Genomic DNA, 26,448 nt, shown 5'->3' with positions numbered 1-26,448 from the left:
GATGGGCGATGTCGACGACGACTACTACTACTACTACTACCACTATGATTGCAAGTACGAGTAGTAGAACGATGACTATACTACTACAAGTAGGTATAACGAAGCTAACGTCTCGCTAATGCTGCGTACCGGCCATGAATTAATTCCGACGTTCGTTCCTATCGCTTCAGCTTTCCTATTTACGACAGCTACACTTTTTTATACACGTTCTCTTTCTCTTTCTGTTACTCTCTTTTTTTCAGTCTCTCTTTCTGCGAGAGAGAGAGAGAGAGAGAGAGAGCCAACGCTTAATCACCAGTCCAGATAGATACGTCCAGAGTTCTGAGAAACGAATTAGCTTGAAGATTAATGCTCGACGAGATATTTATACCTAGAGTCAAATCGTTTTTCTTTTTTTTTTCTGTTTCTTTTTTGTTTTTTCCTTCTCGTTCTTCTTCTTCTTCTTCTTCTTTTTTTTATTTATTATTTTTATTCTTTTTTATTCTCGTGTTTTTAGGTATATACGAGTGAACACGAGGTATGGTTTGAGCTTGAGGGTTTCTTTAAAGTGTTGCAAATGTGTTGTATGATTTGATTGGGAATAGTTTAAATTTTTTGTCGTTTTTCTTTTCTTTTTTTTTACTTTTGCAGTTTTGTGATCGACGATATTAAAAGGGTTCGTTGGGTTGTTTATTTTCTAAGTACAACTGTAATTTTTCTACTGTCCTATTTTGCGATGAAAAGAATTATAAATAATAGTCGTCAAAAATTGTTAATTAAAAGGTTCAGATGTCAGAATAAGTATAGTTTATTTGTTTATTCATATATAATAGATTGACAATTAAATTTTGAAAAAGAATGTAAGAAATTGTACTTTCCAAATAATACAAAACATTTCCTTCTGTTCAATTAGAATTTCTTTTTTTGCTTAACTCGAGATAATAATAAGTAGGAAAAAATGTTTGACATTTAGTTAGTTTATATCAATAGTATATTTTAGAATTGGAAGGGTCGAATGTTAGGATACGTTGAAAGGGACGGAATGGTGTACTACAAGTTACACCCAACTAAATGGCCCAGCACGTTTTCATCCGCGAGCACGCATACTCTACACATACATATACATATACAGATATATATATATATATGTATATATATTTGTATACCTATGCGTTTACGTGCAACATAGCCAATGATTTATGTATACCGCTAATTACCAGCATGCACTGCACTGTTTTATCCGGCGATCATAGTTTTATTAGGGCAACCTGTGCATTGCGGTATTGTCAGCGCCAAAAGCACACCGGTGGCTAACAACAACCAACACCGGCTGCAACGAAAAGCTTTAACTTTTTCCTTTTTTTTTTTATTTTATTTTTATTTTTGGGTTTTGTTTTATTTATACATTTCTTTCTTTCTTTTAGAAACATATTTGAGAATGTCAAATTTCTTCGAAAAGTGCAAACGATTTTCAGAGAAAATAAATCTAAACCAATGAGATATTATTTAACCCTTTCGTAATATAATTATTTTTCTAATTTGTTCATCTGTCTAATTTGCGTTTGAATTTTTCTAATATTGATATCTCTTATTAATATTTAAATATTCAGTTTAATAGTGTTTACATATATATATATATTTTTATTTTATTCTAAATTTTCTACTTTTCTGTCGTATGCAACAGTGCTGAGAAATAAAACTGATTTCATTCGTATCAGTATAGTTCTAAGGGAAAAAATAATTTTCTCGCGTCGAAAATGATTTGAACAATGTACAAAAGGATTATATTTAAATAATTTGTCTACCTTCATCGAGAAAATTTATTTATTTGTATTTTTTAAACGAATGATAGAATGATAAGTTCGCGATTGCTTGTCCTATGAATATTCATAAGTGTGCGCGTTTCTATGCATTTTGGTATACGCATATTCACACACCCACACACACACATACACAAATGGAAACGTTGATACGAGATGCGTATCGCAATCGTTCGATTGCAAATTTTCATTTATCCCCGAAAAGTGCTCGAACTCTCAACATGTATGATACGCGTATATGCGTTTATTTGTATACCTACAGGTGTGTGTGTGTGTGTGTGTGTGTGTGTTGGTTGCGTGCAGGATCGGTGAAACGAAATCGTGTGCTTGGTAGAGCATCTTCTTCCCACCGTTATCATCGAGTACATTGTAGGGGGAGGTGGGGGAGGTGGTAAGGGGGAAGAGGGAACGGATGAAAATTTATACATCATTTTGAAGTACGGTTGAAACAATTAACGATAGATAGAAATTTATACTACATCGAGAGTCGTTTGTTCGAGTCAAGAGGATTCCTCTTTCTATGTAAACGCAAGTTCGAATCTGTTTCAAAGTTAGGGTTTATAAATCGAATATACAAAATAAATTCGCGTATACCAACTGCTGATTGATCGTTTCGTTAATTTTTTTTTTGTTGCTTATATTGTTAAAACGAAACTTTTTTTGATAGGTGCTTTCAATGATTTCTTTTTTTTTATGGTTGAAACATACTAATCGATGTTAGGATCTGTAATTATGTGCAAATATTTGTTTCTTTTTTTTTTTCCTTTAATTTTAGAAATTGTTTCATTTCCAAATGAATCGACCTCTCTGCGCGGTGAGATCCGGTAACCGATACTGCTTACGGTGTCCATAAAATTTGTATGGTGCAATGTAAGCGTCGTTGAACCAATGGCTAACGTTCGGTGTATTAGAAAATGTTAATTTCTCGTTTACGTTAATTAATTGTATAATATGAAAATGAAATGATTTATCGAATGAATTATTGAATTACTCCGTTGCGTCAGAATCGTTGATAATTTTATTGATTCAAATTCGTTTTATTTGTTACGTTATTAAATTCGCGTCAATAATTCAAGACGTGTTCGCAATCGATTATAATTTAGTTTTTTTCAAATGATTATTTTATTAATATATCGTATCTTGTTTAGTTTTATATACACTAATGTGCTATCTATATAATTTATTATTTTTTTTGTTTAAATAGATATGTAAAAATTGTGAAACAATTTGGAAAATATTTAACAACGTAGTTCGAAATGTATAATAATTAAAAAAGTAATCTAGCGGAGCTTTTCAAAATAAATATACGTACAATTTTCAAACGGTGACTTTAATCGATACATTTATTTCGTAGAATAAGAGAACTAATTGGGCTGCTGCATTTTGGGGAATTAAAAATGAAAAAAAAAAAAAAAAAAAAGAGGAAATAATTTCATTCGTGTTTTTAGATCCCACGCATTCGGCTATGTAAGCTGGCTTTTATCGGCCACCTTCGTGCCGTATTGTATCGTACGTGCACCCTTTACCGAACCTGTTGCCACTTGACCGCAATGTTCAATTTGTGTCAGTTCTCGGGTTCGATGAAACTCGAACGAACGAACGAACGAATGAACGAACGGTTTTTGGTTCGCGTTACTACGTTTTCGTTGCCAAGCTAAAGCAGTCACAAAACGCGAGCTCGATTTTACCCTATGACAAAGAATAATAGTACCAGAGTTACACGATCCTACGCCTATGTATAATATGTAACTACGAAAAAACATTCCTGTTATAAACCTGAGAATTTTCTAAAGGTGTAACATTTATAAATTAACTGTACTTTTCGTTTATCTTATTCGTTTTCAAAGATTTTAGGATTCAATTTACCAATGCAAATTTTTAGATCGGATTTCATCGAATTATATAACAATTTAATCATTTTAAACGTTTCTATTCCGTTAAAGCATGAAAAGGTATGTGATCGATAGGTTTAGTGTTAAACGAATCATGTTAAAAATAATTTCATTCAACATTATGATAGATATTAATGAAGATTAGATCGTGAAGAGAAAAAAAATCGTTAAAAATCAATTTCATTTCTATCACATAAATTCATCAATAATTGCGAAGTAAAATACTTACACGTACACACCTACATATATTAGTAAGTATAGACTCATGAACATGATAACAAAATTTATCTCTCTCTCTCTCTCTCTCTTTCTCTCTAATTCAATCCCATCATATTATTCACAAAAGCTGCGTGTCAATCGTGGGAGTAAAGTAATCGGATGCTGTGCTTTAGTACGTTTATAATCGGAACGTTAAAGCTCTCGTTGAAACGATAGTCTTCGGGTATCGTTCCAGAAGAAGGGGTTAGGAAAAGGATAGAGAGAGACTGTCAGACACACCAACACACGTACACAAAGATATACACCAGCAGACAGATACATAAAGAGAGACTTGGATACGCATATCGTTAGTACTACAACAGGGTGTATATCCAAAGGGAAAGAGAAAGAGAGGAGGAAGAGGAGGAGGAGGAGGAGGAGGAGGTGGAGGAGGCAACAGGATCGTGCGTTGAGCATAGAGTAAAAGGGTTGGCCTCGTCCCAATGCAAGAGGAAGTGGAAGAGGAAGAGAACGAAGAGAGAGAGAGAGAGGGATGCTGAGAAGGGGGATAAGAGGGTGTGCAAGGGGATGAGGGGTTGAGGGGGTGTTTGCTACTGGCAGGTCTATCGCCATCGGAGCCGGCAATGCGAGTCTAGGCTATCCGGTGACAAAGCAGCTTCGGCTCGTGCAACGAAGCCTCCCCCGTTTACCACCCCTTACCACCCTTTACCTCCCTCTCTCCTCCCTCTTCACCCTACTCTCGGATTATCACCATTGAAAATGGTGCAACTGAAACCCCTACTGTTCGGATGCAGCGGCGCTTGAACGCGATACGCGTGGCTCCGGCAGAGAGTCCTGCACCGACAACCGGAAATGAATTCCTTGTTGCGTTCAACCACGAATTATATATCGCCGTTTACGTGTTTAGAAAAGATTACGAATAATCGCGTTTCTTAGTTATACGAGAAGAGGAGGGGTTGGGTTGGGGGGTGGGGGGGGTGGTAGCATGTAGGATTTCGTTGTTCGTGGAAAATAGTCGAATCGGATCGTTGAAGGTTTTTATCTTGGTGGTGGTTCGATGATTATTTTTTGTTATCTTTTTTAATAAATCGTTGAACGTAATTTTGAGAATCGTTTAACGAATAATTTTCGTTAGAATCTAAGATTTATCGCGTTGAATTTAGACAAACGGTGAATCGAAATTCTTGGGGTGAAAGTATACGAGGGTTTTTTATTTTCTTTTTGTTATTTTTTAATGGAGTTCAAGGTCACGAGGATGTTCCCGCAATTGTCTGATCTTCGGGGAATGTGGGTTTCGCGGGATGAAGAGCCTCCTGATCGCAGTCTTACTAAGGGCAAAAGTAAAGTGAACCACCCTCGTAGGGATAGTAACTAAATTGGTGGCAGTATATTACCGGTTGGACTGGCGCATTTAATTTGAATATAATCGTGAAAGGAGATCTCAGAAGCTCGGAGGTACCAGCCGACGCGCGCGGGAGTGCGTGACGTTGACCGGAAGTGCTCCCGGGACACCGGAAACAAAATGGCTGCACCCTCTCTTCTCTCTCTTTCATTTGTGGTATCCTTGCATTAGATCCAAAAGGGTTGTACTTCAAGTTGAAGATATCATAGTTCAAACTTATAACACATGCATACAATAATAATAATAATTATTATTATTATAATTATAATGACGCGAAGAGAATGATGATGAGATGATTACTGTTATTGTTAGTATTATAATTATTAATATAATTAGATAAAATTTGATAGTATTTAAATGCAGGATATAATATATTTCAATAATAAAAATGTATCCTCCATTTTTAGATTTAAATGAGTTACATATTTGAAGTTGAAGATATCATAATTTAAACTTATAACACGCAAATAATAATAATAATAATTATTATTTGTATATTTTTTATTTACATATAAACATAATTATTATTTATAAATGTATAATTATAATTGTAATTATTAATATTAAAATGTATGTAATATTATGATCTAGATCTCATAATATATATATATACATATATATATAATATTAATAAATAATATAGTATTAAAATTAAAACTACATTATTATTATTATTATTATTATTATAATAATTAATAATAATGATTATTATTGGATAACATTTTGTAGTGTTAAAAGCACCGTACATATTTCAATGACGAAAATGTAACCGATGTCTAGGTTTAATTGAACGTGTAACTGTAGTCAGCTATAACGTCGAGTATTTAAATTGAATATTAATCGACCGACATTCGATCAATGTTGTTTGATGTATATTTAAACATTCAAAAGCATTATCATAAAATAACGCGTTGTTAATATATCATATATCGTCCAAGTTCGTGACTGCTGCTCGTATTATACGAATATTCATTCCCTGACCGCGTTTTTGGAATGTTTCAATACGCAAATTATTATCGTTTAAAACATAATATTAACTTTCTTTCCTTCTTACTTTCTTTTACTCCTGTTTATTTTTTTTTTTTATTCTTCTTGGTTTCCTTATATTTTTTGTTTTTCTTTTTTAGACCTCACGATCGCGTTTACTCGGCTCGTTAAGAGAATTCAATATTAAAACAGGCACATTCGCGTGGGGCATGGTTCGGCACAACTCAACTTGCTTTTTTTTTATTCAATTCAGATCCGTTCAGTTCAGTTCCGTTCAGTTCGGTTCAGTTCAGTTCAGTTTGGTCGGTTGTGTGTTTTGTTGGGTGTAAGGCAAGTCGAATGATTTTCTAGTAATTACGATGCCAAGCGATGATTCGCGTGGGAATATAGCAGAGCATACCGTTCGATAAGCTCCGCGGAACAATAACAATTAAGCCGGCCGACTCGTAATGCCAAAATTTAGTATAAGCACGAACAATGCTTTGCCGATGGGTTGCCTTTAGAAGGGAACGAAGATTTCCACGCTTTCTCGACAATAGCCATATAGCGTACTTTCATAAACAATGGGAAAGCTTTTGAGCTTCTTGGGTGAGAAGATCGTAAGACGCCTTACAAACAGATATATACGAAACTTATACTTATAATGAAAGAAAATGATAGAGAGAGAGAGAGAGAGAGAGAGAGTGAGAGAGTTGGAGAATTGTTAAGGAGCTTGTTTGTTTCAAAACCAATGATATACAATACGGTACTTTATTTTAACTCGATAATTACTAATTTAATGAGTTGAAAATCGTTCGTTATTATTATTATATTCGAATAGTAGTATAACCGTGCGGTATTTAATTATTATTCCGTTTATTATACGATTGTCAAATTGTTTAACGAGTTTGTTGTACAGTTTATTATTATAACAACAATCATTCGAATAAAATATTGTCAAACGAGGATATTATTTAAAAAGAATTGACTCTTTTGCGACATAATGAATTTTAGAAAAATCGATAAGTTCAAAACGATGGACGATAAATCAGCAGAGAGGAGGGGTTTGTTTCGTCGACGAACCACGACATCCGCTTTAATAAAAGCTCGACGTTCGCGACAGAGACTCGTTGGGGTGATGGCTGGGGAAAGAGGAGGAGGAGGAGGAGGAGGAAGAGAAGGGTGAACGGTGGCGGTGGGTCGCGGGAGGGGGAGGGGGGTGGGAAGGGTGTCAAGCGCGGCACCTACCTCCCGCGGATTCGTTTTTTTCCTTTTTTCTTCTTTTTTGTTTTATTCTTTTTTTCATGGTTTTCGAAATATTTAGCGCGAACATTGAGCGCGAGGATGAAAAAAGAAAAAACAAAAAAACAAAAAAATAACAAAAAAGAAAAGAAAAGAAAAGAAACAAAAGGAAAAAAAAGAAAGAAAGAGAGAGAGAGATCGGGAAAATCACTCGACGTAGTTTAACGTCATCAAAGTCGTTTTAGAAACACACGGGGTTAACATGCAATGCCCCTGTTCGTTCTCTCGTTAATGGATAAACGGTGCTCGTTTATCGAAAAGCGTAAACGAGAAGGAAGGAATGAAACGAAGTGACATAAAGAGAAACAACAGTCCTGGGTGGGGGTAGGGTGGGGGGCAGGGGGAGTTTAGGGGAAGAAAAAAAAATGGAAAGAAAGAGAAAAAGAAAGGAGGAAGAAGGAGGATGGTGTCAAGGGTTTTAAGGGGTGGTGGTGGTGGTGGTGGTGGTGGTGGTGGTGGTAGACACCCTTATAAGAGTTTACGGTATAGGAGTCGCCTCAGGAGCGTATGATTAAACAACTCAGGTGTTTTATGCTCGGTTCGTGTAGATCGCGTGACCCAACGGCCACATCCGTTTCCGCCTTTACGTACACGGTCAACCCCCGTCTTCTTGGAGTAACCCCCTACCCCTCCGTACTCTCTCCTTCTTACCGATCCCTTCGTCTTAAGGGTTGCACGTTAACCATCGGCCACGAAAGAAAGTATACTTTCGACGTATCTCCGAGCCATGATCGCACCCACCACTCGCTCGATACTCCCACGTTTTACCACGACGTCTCTCACGTCTATTGTATTTTTCATCGAAAATCTAACAGATCTCTGTTACGTTACTTTATAGTCTCGCTAGAGTATTATAAAGAATTTCTAAACTTTGTTTTTTTTTTTCTTACAATTAGTAATAAGAAAATGAAGCAAAAGCACAAGTAGCTAGCAGTGGATGGAAGAGACGAAAAAGAGGAAAAACGAAAGTTTTACTTACGAATAGTGTGGGCTTGAAATTTTTCGTTAAGATCGTAAAAGCTTTTCGTGCACCGTTAAACGACCTTTAACTTTTTATTATAGTTCCTAGCTTTTTCTTTTCTTTTCTTTTCTTTCCTTTTCTTTTCTTTTCTTTTCTTTCTTTCTTACGAGATCGTTTCGATTAAAAGTCGCTAAACGCGTACGTACCTCTTTCATGATCTTTTTACTTTTTCGATTACTTATCCGAATTTTCTATGGAAACTCGAGTAACTTTTTTAAGAGAAGAGAAGAGAAAAGGAAAGAAAAAAAAATGAAATCGGAGGAAAATTAGGTTCGTTCTCGATTGAGGTCATAATAGGTACGTCGATGAAAGGTACGAAAGGTCAAGGAAATGCCGTAGTCTGACATTTGAAGGCACGAAATACCATCAAGCAACCCCTGCGTTGTCTTTCTTTTCCGTTCGTACTTTGATTTTTGTCTATCTAATTGTTTAAAGTCTCCTTTTTAATTCGATTGACGAAATTTGATTAAAGTAATTTCATGATCTCCGAATTTATCGTCCAATAATATTATATATTATCTTTTGTTTCTTATCAAATTATTAATATTCTATTATTATTGCGCTTATTATCCGATTTAACTTTATTTTTCTTTATTTTCTTTTTTTCTTCTTCTTTTTTTTCTTTTCTTTTTTTTGGGTTTTCAGGAATTGGGGCGTTTCATAATAGAACAGTTTAAAATCGTTCGTAGCGAGTCAGGCAACATTATCGAACAATTAAATCCGTTTAATTAATCAGTCGGGTAACGCAATAACGAGCCACGCCATTCGTATATTTCGACAGGAGCAATAGCTAATTACATAATATCTAATAAACCGTAAAGCGGATATTGAGAGAGTAATACGATGATTATACGATGGAGTGTCGTTACGTTGCTACTACCTTTCAAAATATGCCAACGATTTATGTACCTTGCCCCTGGTCGAACATTATCTAAATTTTTATTTCATTCAATTATGATTATTTCATTTAGAATCTAACAATCGTTGAAACGTTAATAATTAATTATATTACGAGTTTCAAATTAATTTTCTTCTTATTCTTCACTATTATTCGTTTATTTTACCTTTCCTTTTTTATTTATTAATATTTATTTATTTTTTTGAATATTTATTTATTATTTCATTATTTCGTGATATATATATAATTTATATTTGTAATATAATTATATTATATTATATCTATATATTATGTTATAAACATTAATTATATATAATATAAAAAATTATATTATTATTTATTATTTATATTTATAATTTATATAATTTTAATATATTATTTTTTTGATTTATAATTAAACGTATAAATTGTATTATTACAATTTTCTTTGTTGAGAAATTTTCGGATGGTTGACTAAACGTCATCTTTTTTTCTCGTTTATGAAATGTTCTCTATCTCTTTTTATCTTGATTTCTGTTTCTGTCTCTTTCTCCGAGGTTCTGTTACTCTTAGGAAACGTCGAGAGCATTCTCATCAGCACCCTCACCGAACTCGCGAGTTTTCCGAGAAATTAGTCGAGTTGATTTGCATCTGACGTGCACCTCGAGGCACCCACACGTCGCTCGCATAGTTCGAAACTCTGACTTTCCTTTCGCCAAATGTCTCGACTGTTCCGTACGAAGAGCCGTATACTATCGCGTCAATTATTCTCCACCCTGGATGAGAGGGGGAGGGTACAAGAGACAAAGATAGAGAAAGAGAGAACGGGGAATTTACGAGAATCGTCACTCGGAGTTTCCCATTTACGGGGAAAGGGTTACTGTTTCTGCAAAATTAATATTCCACCCAAATCTCTCGTCCTTCTTTTTTCAATTTTATTTTTAGTTTACTTAGAAAAGTAAACGCCTGATATCTCTCCAAGAAATCCAGGATAATCTCAGATAATTCCTGATATAAAAAAATTTGATATTCCTTAAAAAAAAAACAAAATATACTTCTCAACGAAATTCTACATTTATTTTCATTTAAACGAAAAGAAAAAGAAAAGAAGAAAAACTAAACAGAAAATATAAGAAAGACAAGGATTGAGAAGTTGTTTCTCGCAATGAATATTTCCTCGGAGATAAAGTTTCTTTCCTTTTCGATTATAATTAATTAGAAATAAAAACTATAGGAGGAATAAAGGGGTTCTAGATTGAAAATTCTTCTTCTTGCTAAATACCGCGTAGCAGTTAACCACGAGAGATGTTGCTGGTTAGAGTTACAGACTTCTGACTTTCATCCCGATTATCTTCACTCGGCAGATACCAGAGGTGTGGGCGGAGGTGTGGGAGGAGGTGAGGGAGGAGGTGTTCCGAAGACGTAAGTCTCGGCACGAAGAACTTTCGGCTTAACTCGCTTGTTGTGAATAAGTAAGCGAAGTGTTGCAAAGTCCTGGGAGAAGTTTTCCAAGAGTAGTAGTAGTAGAGGAGGGAAAGAAACGAAGGGAAGGGAAAGGAGGTGAGGTGAGGTGAGGTGAGGTGAGGTAAGGTAAGGTGGTGGCAGCCCGCGCCCTTTCAAACGCGAGTTTGCCTCGACTCGAATTAAATTGTTATACGGATGAGCTGCCACGAGTGAAGAGACGTTTTCTTCCCAACGCGTGAATCTTTCATTATCTGTTATCTACCAGCTACTATTTTCTCTGTTTAATTTCGTATCTACAGTCGAAAATACAAGAACAAATAAACAAAGAATACGATTATATTTTTATTTTCATTTTTTGTCCATCTTCAATGATTTTAGAATTATTTTTCAATAGTTAGAAGAAATAAATTTGACGTACGCTATATTAGATGATTTTTTAGCGTCCATCATTTATGCACTCGCGTAAAATAAAAAGATACCAATTTGGATGCAATCAGTTTAATATCAAGCCATCGAATTAATTGTTACATTTAATGCAATTTGATTAATCTAATAACGTATTAAAATAATTCGAAATAAAATGTATAAATCTTACTTGTGATCGCATTCCTGACAGGAAAAACATTCCAGATGATAAACGTTCGTTCTTGCTCTCATGACCATTTCGAAAGCCGGTATGACTTTGTTACATGCCGCGCAGTAACCGGTGTTCCCAAAAAGCCTGGACAAAATAGATAAAAAGATAATAATTATTCAATTAGAGTTATGTGTTTATCACGTTTCCAAAAATAAAATTATTAATAAATGTGTCGCAGGGAAAACGACAGAATTGTTAAAGAAGTCTCGATGAAGGGACGAAAAGTTCAATAAAATCGAAATAACGTTCTAAATTTCGTAACCCTGTCCAACTTCTCTGCTACGCATTTATTAATAATAATATTAATTATTATTATTATTGTTATTTTCAATCGAAAGAGATAAAATAACTTACATTAGTGGTTCCCCGATAAAAGGGACCAAAGAAAATATTAATTTGAACGCTAATACCGAGTTATAATAGGAGGAATAACCTGGCGAAGGATAAAAATCATGGTACCCCGGGATCGTAACGAGTGCCAATAAAAGCTCATGGGGGACATCGTTGGAGAGAGTATGTCGTCTTCAAATATTGGGCCATTAATAAAGGGCACGATGGGTGTTGTTTCGATAGAGGCAGACGGTTGCGGCGGCACCTGCCTGCTTTCCCTCGGGAGTTGTCGGCGGGGGTTTAATCTCAACGCAAGGCTTTATTTGCTTCGCTTGTTTAGACGAGCTAAAGGAGGATGAGAAGGAGATGGAGGTGGAGGTGGAGGTGGAGGTGGAAGAACAGGAAAATGTGGATGATGTTGTATTCAATAAAGGGAAACTCATCTGTAAAATTCGATTTGTTTTTCCACCTCCGGCTCTATTCCTTTCAGGTTTTCCTTATTCTCTTTTGCCCACATTTATTCTTCTTATTTTCTTTTCTTTTTCTTTTTCATTTTTGTTAGCTTTGTTTACTTTTATTCGCAACCGATAAGAAGAATGACGAGATATATCGATAACAGTGATATCGATAGGATTATATTTCATTTATATTATCTTACCTCAGATAATCTCTTTTGCAGAGAATTAAATTGGCTTTTGTGTAAAGCGTAGAACCGACTTCTCCCAATCTGCAATCGCAGCAACCACACTTCAAACAATCTTCGTGCCAGTACAGGTCCAACGCTTTCAATAAATATCTAAAACACAATTACGAATACATTAGTTATTATTATTCGTTTATTCGTTTATTCAAACATTTACGGGTATAACTCATTGTTACATAAAGAAAAAAAACAAAAAATATCGAAAGATAAAGATAAAATAAAGATGGTATAAATATATAATACTGATAGTAAAAAAAAAAAAAAATAAAATAAATATAAATAAACAAATAATTAAATTATAAAAAGATACATTATAATATACTTTAGAAATAATAAAAAATCAAACCTTTCGGTGATGGTTTTCCCACATCCAGCACATTCCTGTTGAGTCGCACCGTTTTTACTACCAGGCTCGTTTTTGCTCACGTCCATCATCATTTTTCTTAATCTCCGATGGTTCAACCTCGGAGATTCACTCGACTGTAAAATAAATATAACGAAACAAAAATTTATAGATAAAAATCATCATCAATTTATCTATATCCTAATATTGTTGTTGATTTTAATTATAATATGACAATCGAACGAGTTGATTATAAACGGTTGGAATAAAATCGTGTGTACAGTTTGCGTAGCTTTTAAACAAGTTTCACCGGCATCTGGCACTATAGAAACGCGTCGGCTTGTCTATGAGTAATTAGAGTTACGGCTCGAGAATTTAACCGCGTGGTTTGGTACCATCTGTGTCCGAGCGTTGGTTCGGTTGGTGGGTGGCTCGCTCGCTCGCTGCTGCTTCTATCTATCTATCTCTCTCTCTCTTTCTTTCTATTTCTCTGACGATGCGGTCAGAGTTTAGAATCGAATTAGTTTGACCCTCCCTCCACTTATTCCGTGCTTAAACCGTCGCCAATTCTCCAACGACCGAGCATTTCTCGGGATTTTACAGTTGGAACCTTATCTTCGAACAACCCCGTGCCGATCTTTGTAATTCACTTTTATTACATTTATTTTCTTGTTTATTTTATTTTATAATAATAATATACGGGAAAGATCAATTAGTTTTTTAACTGTTAAGTGAAACCATACGATGAGATGGGAAAAAAAAAACAATTTGTGCTTTTCCAATTGATTTAATCATGTGTTTAGGATTGTAATTTGTTTTTAAATAATTGTAGATTCAATTAATAAAAAATATAAGATCTAAGAAATATTTTCGATGGAATAGATTATTGAAATCTAGTAACCCGGTAAATATTTACGAGTAACTTGCTACGAGCAAAGTTTATGCGGTTTCGATATGTCCTCTTCCAACGACCACCCTTCCTCCCACACCACCCACCCCACTCCCCCTTTTATAGTCTGGACACAATATCGCAAGGACGTTAATATCTTCCGTGCGGTCGCGACTTCGAAGCAAATATTAATACTTACCTTAGGATACCTTTTGATCGGGTTTCATATTAATTTCAAAACTTTCTAATAAATTGTCTTCCATCATTGATACTTCTAACGATATCTTACGTATAGTTTGATCATTTGTCTTGAATTTATGCTTCTTTTGTAATAGAGAATGCTTTTTTTTTCATCGATACGTTACAAGCAAAAACATATCAGTTGTTGTTTAACCACATTTGCACTACGATGAAATTCGGAATAAGCCGTGCCTAATTAAAATGAAATAATTTGCCTAACGCGAATAATAAGATAATATAAAGTTCATGAAACTGATTCTTTAGTTATAGCTACAAAAATCACGATATCATGAAATTAAACAACGAGCCTGATTCGTGACTATTAATATTTGGCCTAAAATTTTCGTCACGAGTAAAATTCGTGAAAATAGTGCAAGGGTTTAAGTGGTCATACAAATATTTCTATGACTCACCGAAGATACATACATCTGTTTGATAGGAGTATTTTAATCCAAATTAAAGTAAATATTTTTAAGAACCTGATCGAAGGGGGTCCTGGATAACTCAAAGATGAACAAACCACTCGTCATGCAAAATAATTCGAATGTCCCCTCGTAGTCCGGTAAATCAAACTGTCTAATTATTTTCACGTTAACTCTAACACATCTATCTATCATTTATCCATCCGTTTATCTATCTAACTATCTAACGAAAATTAGTTAGGTTATATTTCTTAAATGAGTAGAGATCCAATATAACAGGGTTATATAAATGTTCTATCGAAGGATTATTAATCTGACGAAATTTAATAGGGGGAAACGTTTTAGCGCATTAAAACGTAGAGAGAGAGAGAAAGAGAGAGAGAGAGTAAGAGAATGAGAGAGAGGAACCGGCACCCCGTCAGTCGCGAATTGTGCCGACAACAACGCGTTTGGATTACCGTTGTTCCATTATCGTTGAAACGAGAGCAACTTCGGTTACGAGAATCACAACGAGGCGAGTTAATTAATCGAGTTGAATCGATTATACGCTTTACTCCCCCTATTCCCGTCCCCCCCGTTCCCTGAAACTCTCCGCACCTCCGCCTCCTATCAAGCCACCACCCCTCCTCCCAAACTTCCACCCCGTACACCTCTTCTTCTATACCGGCTACCGATAAATTGAGTTCGTTATAAATAATAGTACAATAATTATTATTCGTAAGCGTGCTGCAAGCCCTACTACTACTACTAATACTACTATTACTACCACTACCATCACCTATGAAAGAGGAGGAGGGTAATGATTAATGGAATAACTAACCAACGTACGGGGGTAGGTAAATTATGCAAACTATTAAATCCGCTCGCGTACAAAGTTTCCCCACATAATAATTGCGTGACGAATGTTTCACCGTTAAAATCCATAAGTTCGTCGCTCTCTTCTCTCTCTCTCTCTCTCTCATTCTCTCTCTCTCTCTCTCTCTTTCTTTCTTTTCTATCTTATCGCACGGGAATTACGTTTACGCGGGAATTTTCTTCACGGTCGGCGGCGCCGGTAGCGGTGGGGTGGTGGTGGTGGTGGTGGTGGTGCGTTGTTGTTCGTCTCGAATTAAATCCGCGTTAATATACTTTTACACTTTCTACACGCGATCCTTTAACCAATGAAAACGGATAGGAATGTTCAATTTTGCTCTACCATCTCGTCGTATTTGATACGATTGAACTAACTGTAAAGATAACAATTGTTCCCTTTTTTTTCGTGTGTGTGTTTTTTTTCTGTGCCTGTTTTCATTCTGATCGAATTGATACGTTTTTATTCGCGCTCGCATCGGTTAAATAAAATAAAACGAGGAAAAACAAAATAGAAAAATTACGAAATAAAAACGGAGGTTAAAAATTTGAAGCAAACTAGAACAATTAGATATAATAAATAACACACATTGTAAAGTTTGCTTTGGCAAGCGTCGTTGTCGTTGCTGAACGATTTGCTTTGGATGAGACGACTCGTTTGTACTACGTAGTTAAACGGAAGTAAGTTGAATTACATGTGCCGGTATGGCAAAACGAAAATTCCTGTGGACTCCGACCTGGATTCCAAAGGAGACCTCAGGAAACCTTCGACGAGCCTGCCTGGCCAGTTGATTTCCACTTTGTTCTGCAATTTGCGTGAAGGCACACGTCTCCTAACTCTCCTACTCTCTCTTTCTCTCTTTCTGTTTCTCTCTTTCTCTTTCATACCACCAGGAAAGTACCACTGAGGAGGACTTGAAAAACCGGGCATTGTTGTGGCTCCCTCAAAGCTTTGTTTCAAACGTTACCGTGCCGGAACTTCGAAACCCCCTTACGAGGGTGAGAATGTGAGACTAGCGAAAGAGAGAAATGCAGAAAAGACGAACCGAACAACGACCAAGTTCATTCTTTTAACTACGAAACACAACATCTCTTTCTCTTCCTTTCTTTTCTTTCTTTTCTTTCTTTTTTTTTTCTTTTTTTTTGTCGTTCGGAAACGTAAAGGATAGAATTTTGAAATATCAGGGATTTTAAGCGAGAGTTAAATTAGGATTATTGGTACGGTTCTTTTCTTTTCTTTTCTTTTTTTTTTTTCTTTTCACATCTTTGGTTAGTTGCTCGTTCTCTTCTTTTGCTATTTTCAATCTAGTTTTCATTATTTTCTTTTCATCCTTAGCATTATTTTCATTCTCATTTTCTTTCGACAGCAATTCAGTATGGGAATGATGTTAAAATTCCTCTTCTTTCGCATTTTATTTTTATGGTCCGTTGATCGTTTTTCGGCAGCGTCTGGTCAGCCAATGATGACAATTTATGAAAGATCTCGATAATATCTGGATTCGTCGATGACCTGGCTGCCATTGCTGATTTGTTCTGCATCGCAGATCGTAAATGATACTATTTATTCTTTTCGTTTGCTTTTTTACGTAACAAGTACAACTATTCACGAGAAAAAACAAATGTTTTCACTGTCCGGCGTTAAGGGACTACTTTGTATCCGATACTAGGGGGACAAGACAACGAATAACAATGGAACCCTATTTTAATTAACAAATACCATAAAAAAATAAGCAAAGCAAAATGTAGTTGTAATGCTTACTTGAATTTGATTCGATGAAGTGTCTACCCGTCGAAAACGGAAATCAACCTTTCCTGATGTTTCCTTGAGTGTCACTGATCAACTAAATCGTATGACCCTGTATACGCCCCACCCCCGCACCCTTTTCACCCGTTTTTGAATCGTTCACGTTGTCATTTTTTGAGATAATATAAGTGTCCGGCACTAGGTGCTGTCCGGCGTTAGGAGGAGACTTCCCCCCTACAATATGTTGATGAGAGTTTCAACGTAGGAGGTAATTACTTTAACCGTAGCTTGTACACACTCGGTAAATCATGTTTGATAATTTCATAGGACCGCACGAGAGTCAAAGCCAAAGGTACGAGTATCTACATTGAATTTCCTAATTGGTGTTTATCCGGGACTAGCTTGGAAAAAGGTAAAACGTGTAAGTGCATACTTATATGTGTTTGCCATATTTAACGTGGTCAAAAGGTCAACGGAGCAGAGGCAGAAGCAGAGGCAGAGACAGAATGCTTCGTTGGAACGTAACTGAGCAAAATTAAAAAAGAAAAAGAAAGAGGGAGAGGGAGTTCATAACGAGAGACACGTTCCTTTCGAAAGTAGCTCGCATCGTTGGCGATCTGTTCGTCAGGTACGTGATTGGATCATCCACGGACGGTGATCTTCAAAGCGACGATAATTCGATTATCCGTTACACGTTCGACAACCGCTAACTCGGCTGTTGTAAGCTGGACCTGCTTGAAAAGGCGCCCTGAGAACTCACCCTTCATCCCTTTGACCCCTCGCATCCACCTCTCCAACTCTCTTTCTCGTTCTCCTCGTGTCTCCGTCGTTATTTCTCCCCGCCGTTCCCCCTCTTTCGTACGTCAGGTTCGTTTTCCTTTGTCAAATTGTCTCCCACGCTCATGGGAATAAGCTTTTAACTGTCGCTTCTAAGAACAACTTTGAGCAAGATTGTTAAGAATCTCGTTCGGTTTTAAATATTCCATTCGCGTTTTACTTTAAAAAATAAAGAAAAAGAGGAAACATTCCCTTTTTTATTTCTTACTATCTATAACAAATGATTAATCAAATCGAATTCGTCTATACATTTGAAATACAACAATAAATACAGTTTAAATGAAAGAATTCGAATTCGAGCGGCAAACTCTCAACGCGTTATTACATTTCCAAAAAACAATTCTTCTTAAAACTTCTCTCAAACAAGCCAATAATAGACCACACCATATCTATTAATTACCTTATTCAAATTTCTTCGTTCGAACATTTAAGTAGTACCAACGTGTTTCGCAAAACGCAACAAAAAAAAAAAACCAGAAAAATCATAAAAGAAAAAGAACAAAAAAAGGGATTTGAGAGGAAATAAAGGTAGGAAAAAAGGGTAGAAAGAGGGTAAAAGAAGTTGGGTGGTGTGGTCCGTTATCGACTTGGCTGGGCAGTCTCTCGATGCAGTTCTCAAGGCTCCGCCCTTGCTGCATTCGCGACAGCCTCTCTCTCGGTGCCACCCACGAGATCGTCGAACGAAGAGGAGTACCACACCTCTTGCTATCCCTTCCCTTCTTCCTCTCATCTTCTTCTCTCTCATTCTCTTGCACGCAGAATCTGTCTCTCTTTCTCTCTCCCCCCCTATCCCCCCTCTCCGCCCCTCTCTCTCTCTTCTTCTCCTCCTTCTTCCACAGCATCGTATCGACCACCCCTCTTCTGAACGCTTTCCCTCGAGCATCCCCCGTCATGAAAACGCACGTTATCGCGTTTACATCGAACGAATCTCCGTGAAAAGTTTTCTCTCCGTTGCACGAGTTTCCTCTACCGAACTGAACTGAACTGAACTGAACGAACGAACGAACGAATGAACGAACAAACGAATGAGCTAGCCAGCCCCTTTTGTCTTCAACAACGGTGCTGCAATACACCGTCGTTTCTCTTACTTTTGTAGGAGAAAAAGAGTAAAAGAGAGATAGAGAGAGATAGAGAGAAAGAGAGAGATAAAGAGAGAGAGAGAGAGTCCGGTGAGTCGGTCCATTAATTAGGCGGGCCACATTAAGCCAAGCATTAATATACTCCGTTGGTTGTTTTGTTTTATCCCGCAGGAAGGACGTAACCTTTCCCGGATGCTGAGGAGAAAGAGAAAGAGAGAGAGAGAAAGGAAAGGTAAGGGAGTAGTATGGAAAAGGAGGAGAGGGGGGTTTGGGGTACCCTGATGATGGTGGTGGTGGTGGTGTAGCTTCGCCGCGGGGTGGCCCGCAAATTATTTTGCTTGCCTTATCCCAAGGGACTGTTTAAATTCTGTAAATCGTCTCTTTCTCTCTCTTCTCGAATAACCTCTCCCCTCCCCCTCTCCCACACCCCCTCCTGCCCATCCAAGCCCCGTTTGCTTGTTCATCCTTCTCTCTTTTAATCCTTTTTACTCTTTTCTTCTCTTTACAACACCGCTACGGCTACTTTGGAGAAATTAAGGAGATAACGACCTTATCCTCGGTATAACAAATAGGTGGAAACTGTGACAATGTTAGTGCTCGAATTTAAGATAAATCATCTATCATTCTCGACAATTTTCTATAAGTATTTTTATACTGACTTATATTAGTTATTTTGATTGTAATAGTAATTATTATTCTTATTATTTAATTGTCTTTTAGTATATTGTACAGAGAATTTATTGAAGTGTCTGAAGTGTGTGAATTATTCGAAAAATTCGGACACTCGAGCAAACTTTCTTATTCTTTCGATAAGAAAGTAATGAAGAGAAGAGACACTTTTATTAACTTTCATTCATTTTTGACGAATTTTGCTCTGACCAAAAAGAAAATCAGTATATATCGAATATAATATCGATATATCATATATCATACTTGTATAAGTCTTATACTAATTCTTATATTCTAGTTATAGTTGTTAAGTTTATTAACAGCTAATAAGTAGGAAGATCAGAGCATTTTATTCGTCTCCGTTAGAGAATAATCAAAACTGTGCATAAATTGATGCCACCGCCGTAGTCTACATTTCGGCTAAGCTTCGGTGAATCCCGAAGAGCGCGAAGATTTACGTTTTCTCCTTGATACTCTGGCAAATCGGCTTACGAGCTACGTTCGAAATACTCTGCAGTAGTAACAGCAGCAATAGCAATAGCAACAGCAGCAGCAGCAGCAACAGAAACAGCAGCAGTAGCAGCAGCAGCAACGGAAGTAGCACGTAGGTAAAAGTGAGTGAGAGTGAGAGAGAGAGAGAGAGAGATAGAAGCGCGTAATTTAACGGGCGAAAGGAATATTTCCCACGGAATAAATCTCGCGTAACAGCGCCAGTGAAATCCTCGTTTACCCGGTATTCAACCCTTGCTAATGGGGGTAATTTAAGGGATGTTTTAAGCGCCCTCGGGCCACACGTGAGCCGCACAAAAAGTTCTCCACGTATTACGAGCACAGGCCGCTGTAATCGCGCATTAGCATTCCGAACGAGCCGAACGCTTAAAACTCACGCTTCTCTACTCTCTCTCTCTCTCTCTCTCTCTCTATCTCATTTTTTCTCTGTGTCATTCTATTTCATTCTCTCTCTCTCTTTCTTTTTGTGAGAATGACAAAGTGGATGAAGAAACGTACGTTGTTCGAGCGATACCTTTCTGAACGCGAGGAAGGTTTTGTTGCATGTTGTTTCGTTTCGTTATAATGCGTTACAACAACAATAACAACAACGACAACAACGACGACGACGACGACGTTTCATTTTCATCCTGGCGAGAAAAATTCGTCAAAAATGAATGAAAGTTGTTAAAAGTGTCTGTTTAAAATTTTCGTATCGAAAGATGTTTCCTCGAGTGTTCGAGTTTTTTTCGAATAATTGAGTGCTCGCAAATTTATTCGAAATCAATCACATTTCGATAAATTCTGTACAATACTGAAAGATAATATAAATAATAAGAATAATAGATAGTATTATATATAATCCAACATAAAATATTATAAAATTTATTTCATTTTCTTCCTGGCGAGAAAAATTCGTCAAAAATGAATGAAAGTTGGTAAAAGTGTCCGTTTAAAGTTTTCGTATCGAAAGAAGTTTGCTCGAGTGTTCGAGTTTTTTTCGAATAATTGAGTGCTCGCAAATTTATTCGAAATCAATCACATTTCGGTAAATTCTGTACAATACTGAAAGATAATATAAATGATAAGAATAATAGATAGTATTATATATAATCCAACATAAAATATTATAAAATTTATTTCATTTTCTTCCTGGCGAGAAAAATTCGTCAAAAATGAATGAAAGTTGGTAAAAGTGTCCGTTTAAAGTTTTCGTATCGTAAGAAGTTTCCTCGAGTGTTCGAGTTTTTTTCGAATAATTGAGTGCTCGCAAATTTATTCGAAATCAATCACATTTCGATAAATTCTGTACAATACTGAAAGACAATATAAATAATAAGAATAATAATTAGTATATATAATCCAACATAAAATATTATAAAATTTATTTCATTTTCTTTCTGGCGAGAAAAATTCGTCAAAAATGAATGAAAGTTGGTAAAAGTGTCCGTTTAAAGTTTTCGTATCGAAAGAAGTTTGCTCGAGTGTTCGAGTTTTTGTCGAATAATTGAGTGCTCGCAAATTTATTCGAAATCAATCACATTTCGATAAATTCTGTACAATACTGAAAGACAATATAAATAATAAGAATAATAATTAGTATTATATATAATCCAACATAAAATATTATAAAATTTATTTCATTTTCTTCCTGGCGAGAAAAATTCGTCAAAAATGAATGAAAGTTGTTAAAAGTGTCCGTTTAAAGTTTTCGTATCGAAAGATGTTTCCTCGAGTGTTCGAGTTTTTTTCGGATAATTGAGTGCTCGCAAATTTATTCGAAATCAATCACATTTCGATAAATTTTGTACAATACTGAAAGATATAAATAATAAGAATAATAGATAGTATATATAATCCAACATAAAATATTATAAAATTCATTTTATTTTCTTCCTGGCGAGAAAAATTCGTCAAAATGAATGAAAGTTGTTAAAAGTGTCCGTTTAAAGTTTTCGTATCGAAAGAAGTTTCCTCGAGTGTTCGAGTTTTTTTCGAATAATTGAGTGTTCGCAAATTTATTCGAAATCAATCACATTTTGATAAATTCTGTACAATACTAAAAGACAATAATAAAAATAAGAATAATAATTGGTATTAGAATCTAACATAAAATATTATAAAAATTAATTCTAAATTTAAAGAAGCACTTGCGATAAAACGCGTTAACAAGTAACGCAACCCTAATATTAAGCAACATTGTAGGAACATTAAAGAAAATTCTAGCATGTGCTGCAATACGGAAAGCAGACTATAGTAAATGCTAGAGGTCCGAAAGGGTTAAAAAAAAAGTGCTTGAAATCTCGAGAGAGATAGAATAAGAACGAGTAGGAAAAAGAGAGAGAAAGAGAGAGAAAGAGAGAAAGAGAGCAGAGTTTAACGAGTTCTTTCGCGCCGATAAACGCGAGCTGCCGTGTACTTTCTTTCCCTTTCTCTTCAGTCCGTTGGTAGGCTTTGGCGGAGGGTTAATGAAATTCTAGTCAGGTCGTGGAATTCTTTCGTCAGGTGGCGATGCCACACTGGGGTCACTTCACCCTCGACTTCCTGGCTCCCTTTTCTCTCTCTCTCTCTCTCTCACATACATTTTTGTTTCTTTCTTTTTCTTTTAAAGGGACTACTATCTGGCTCCGTCGTCGTCGTCGTCGTCGTCGTCGTTGTTCCTTTCCTTGTAGCTGGCTACTACAATAGGGGTAGGTGTGGGAGTTCGTTGGTGGTACGAGGATCAGGAGAAGGAAGAGTGGGCAGGGGGAGGGTTCTCGTGGTTGAAATGGGGTGGTGGTGCGCAGTCAGATTACGTTAAGCTATGCCCGTACGTGCTCGCATGGAAGTTCCACCCCCGAACGAACCTTGCCACCAACCCGGCCTGGCAAAATGTATTTATTGTTGTTTGTCCAACGTTCTGTATACGACCACCATGGGAGAGTAGGATGGAAACTAGAAGAGAGAGATACCGTTAGCAAAAGCAGGATGTCCTGCTGCTGGTGCTACTGCTGCTACTGCTGCTGCTACCGTCGTCCTTGTTGCTTGCTGGCTCGGGGCTTTTGCTCGGGAGAGTTGAATAAAAAAAGAGAAAAGAAAAAAGGTCAAAAGAAAAAAAATATTGTCCGGGCGAGAGAGGGCATCACGACGACGACGACGACTACGACGACGACGAGCATAAATTTAAGTGACACTAGAACACCTATCCACCTAACGCGTTCTCCTATCTCTCGGAGAACACCCTGTATATTTTTGTTTGCTTATTTTATTTGGTCCCTTCCTCCTATTCCTCTTCTTCTTCTTCTTCTTCTTCTATCTTTTTTGTTGATTTCAATACGTAAATACATTTCTCTAATGTCATCCTAAATCAATCTTCTCGTTGTACCAAGAACACGTACACACCTCTCGTCTTTCTTTCTTTTTTATACGAAAAAATAAAATGAAATAGAAATAAAGAGAAAGAGAGATAGAGAGAGAGACAGAGATAGAGAGAAGAGGAAAAAAATCATGGATAACATTTGTAGATTCGTGCGTTTGGTGGTACGGTGGGTGGTGGTACGGCGACAAAAGGGGTCGTAACTACTTCGGAAACTTTTATCTTGCCAGGATTAATGGATGGATTAAAGTATTTGCGGCAGGATACGGGCTGATTGGGGTAAATCGTGCTGGGATTAGAACTTGATTGGCTAATTTGTAAGTGTCCCTGGCAGCGTACCACCGGCGAGTTAACGATCGATCGAAAGCTCACTTGCTCTCTCTCTCTCTCTCTCTCTCTCTCTCTCTTTCGGTCTAATTCTCTATCTGTTGTCTTCTACAGTCGACGATATCTGATAAACTACGAGAATTTAGAAATCCGCTCGAAAATATCGTTCAATCGATTTATTTATCCTCCGCGTCCGTGTGCCTTCTTTGTATTTTGTTTTTTTCTATAATTATTTTTTAATCTCGATATTTATTTTATCAAGATACAAATAGATATTCCCTTTGAAAAGGGACGACAACCATTAAACATCAAAGTCAAGAATGAAAGAGAGAGAGAGAGAAAGCCATTAAGATTGTGCAAAGCAACCGAGACGAGGTCATTCACGGATCGTTCACCGTTCCTGAGAGAGAACTATCTCTCGAGTTTAGTTGGCCGAAGGAACTTAATGTGCGGGCTGCTGACCACCGGACTGATTTACATCCTATCGTCCCACCTCCCTTTACCTTTTCTAGGAAAACCAAAAGGGCACCGAAGGGAGCCTTGCTTGCTTGCTTGCGGTTGTACAATGTACGTGGTTCCTACCAGTTTCTATCGTTTGTTCATAGATCACATCAAACGTTTCTCGATCTAACTAAATATATTCTTTACTTTCTTTTCTTTTAAGCTTTTTTTTATGTAATTACAAACAATATCATTGGAAAGAAATAAAACAAAAGGATTACAGATTTCCTACGAAAAAGTGTATGAATAAAATATCTAATGGAAAATGGAAACACACAGGGAGAGACCCAGTGTCGACCCTCGTATACTTGTTTAACAGCTGATCGATGTTTGGAAATATTTCGAAACTGAAGTTGAAGCGTCCAGACGTTCGATGCGGCCCTTCCGTCGTCACGAGCTTCCTGTCTCCTTACAATTCGCAGACAGTTTCTAGCAGAGTAGCAACAACAGTAGTAACAGGACGCACTGTGTATACAGGGGACACAAAACGTGGACCCGTCTCTTCCTCTCTCTCTCTCACTCTCTCTCACACTCTTCTCGTGATGATGGACTCGCAAAAGATAAGGGGCCATTCATGACAAAGACAAAACGTCGCGTTGCTCGCGTCCCTTTGCTTTACTCGTCGTTTCTCTCCTCCTCCTCCTCCTCCTCTCACTATCTTTCACTCTCTCTCTCTCACACACACACTTTACTCGTCCCACAGTACGATCGTTCGTTTACCACCCCGTTCGAGGAGACAATGAGAGTGGAAACTTTTATTATTAATGTTTCGCGGGCAAGATAACGAACGTGCCCGCTCGCTTTTTCCTAAAAGCCGCCAGCCTCCTCCTCCTCCTCCTCCTCCTCGTTCTCTTCTCTTCTCTCTCTCTCTCTCTTTCTTTGTGTATTTTCTTTCCCATCATTTCCCCGCACGAATTTAATCCTAATCGTTTTTATCGCGAAACAACATTTCCGAGAGAATAGAAATGAAAATGTGAGTGTACCGTAAAGTATCTTCAAACAAAGAATATCAATTTGTTCGTTTCCGGTTAAGTGTAAATAGTTCATTGAAAATAATTCGATGGGTATTTTGCGTTCGTCCGTTCGTTCGTTCGTTCGTTCCCATTTAATATTTGAAAATGGTGAATCTGAAAAAGATGCAAGAACAACAACAACAACAACAACACCATACAACCAAAAGGTTTCTATTAAAACGTTCGCGATTCTCTCTGAAGCATGCTCTTACGCGCGGAGTAATTCGACGCTCGGAGTTCCGTGAGCGATTTTAATAATGATTTAATTAGCATTCCTATGAGCCGGCATAAATCAAACGAGAGCCCCGCGTGCTTCGAGGTAGACCGAGATCGAGCATCGGGGAAACTCACTGTGTGTGTGTGTGTGTGTGAGAAAGAGTGAGAGAGAGAGATGGAGATAGAGAGGAAAACGCCCTAAAGAATGTTTATTAATCGCTTCACCTGCCCGTTTGCTGCCTTCCAACAACTCCTTTTTTCTCTCTTTCTCTCTATTTCTCTTTCTTTTCGTTTTTTTTTCTTTTCTTTTCTTTTTTTCTTTTTTCTTTTTTATTTGTTCCTTTTCTTCTACCTTTCCGCTTGGAAATTTGGACGTTTAATTATTAAAAGGTCACCCCGTCTTCTTTATCTTCATTCATTTTATTTTCTATTATTTTATTTTCGTTAGATAGTATTAGATGATAGTTATTGCCGAATTTTGCTCAATTAGTAGTAACGTGAGATTACTAGTTTTTTTTTACTTGCAATTTAAATCATTGATTTAATATTTTTAATATTTTATTTGTAATAAGTATATACAAATTGTTTGTGTACGTTTAGTTTCATCAGAATTGAAACCTTGATCGAAAAACCAAAGCTCGGGCAAACGCTTTGATCATTGCGAGCTTATCCAGGAGTTGTCTCATATTGGTTATTTGTTCTATTAAATTTCTTTCATTTTCATGAAGATGATTTGTAGAAAAGGGAATGGGCGAAGAAACGCGTATGCAGGTATACATATTCTCCGGTTAATATTCCGACGGACTCGTGAGTTAGACGATTCATTCAAGGTTGTTTCAAGCTTAACCGAGTAGCAAGACGAA

General features: G+C 36.7%; 1 protein-coding gene across 6 annotated transcripts in view; it reads right to left on the bottom strand.

Annotated features, from left to right (window-relative positions):
- The window catches only part of LOC122515718 (LIM domain only protein 3-like), a 98,941-nt gene that overhangs the window by 31,905 nt on the left and 40,588 nt on the right, over nt 1-26,448 (bottom strand). For 4 of the 6 annotated variants that reach the window (XR_006303351.1, XR_006303352.1, XM_043633141.1 and 1 more), the window contains exons 2-4: nt 12,959-13,092; nt 12,568-12,705; nt 11,538-11,663 (exon numbers count right to left, since the gene is read on the bottom strand). Coding sequence is in view for 4 of the 6 variants with exons in the window: in XM_043633138.1 (XP_043489073.1) it covers nt 11,538-11,663; nt 12,568-12,705; nt 12,959-13,092 (398 nt within the window). In the remaining 2 variants the exon portion in view is untranslated. Of the gene's footprint in view, nt 1-11,537; nt 11,664-12,567; nt 12,706-12,958; nt 13,093-14,497; nt 14,528-17,114; nt 17,489-26,448 lie in introns of those variants that run through there. The other 2 variants (XM_043633142.1, XM_043633140.1) reach the window with 2 other exon arrangements.

The sequence above is a fragment of the Polistes fuscatus genome, unplaced genomic scaffold, assembly GCF_010416935.1.
Source record: "Polistes fuscatus isolate 324 unplaced genomic scaffold, CU_Pfus_HIC Scaffold19, whole genome shotgun sequence".
Lineage (NCBI taxonomy): Eukaryota > Metazoa > Arthropoda > Insecta > Hymenoptera > Vespidae > Polistes > Polistes fuscatus.
The sequence above is the reverse complement of the archived record's forward strand: the minus strand, read 5'-3'. Positions and strand labels throughout refer to the sequence as shown.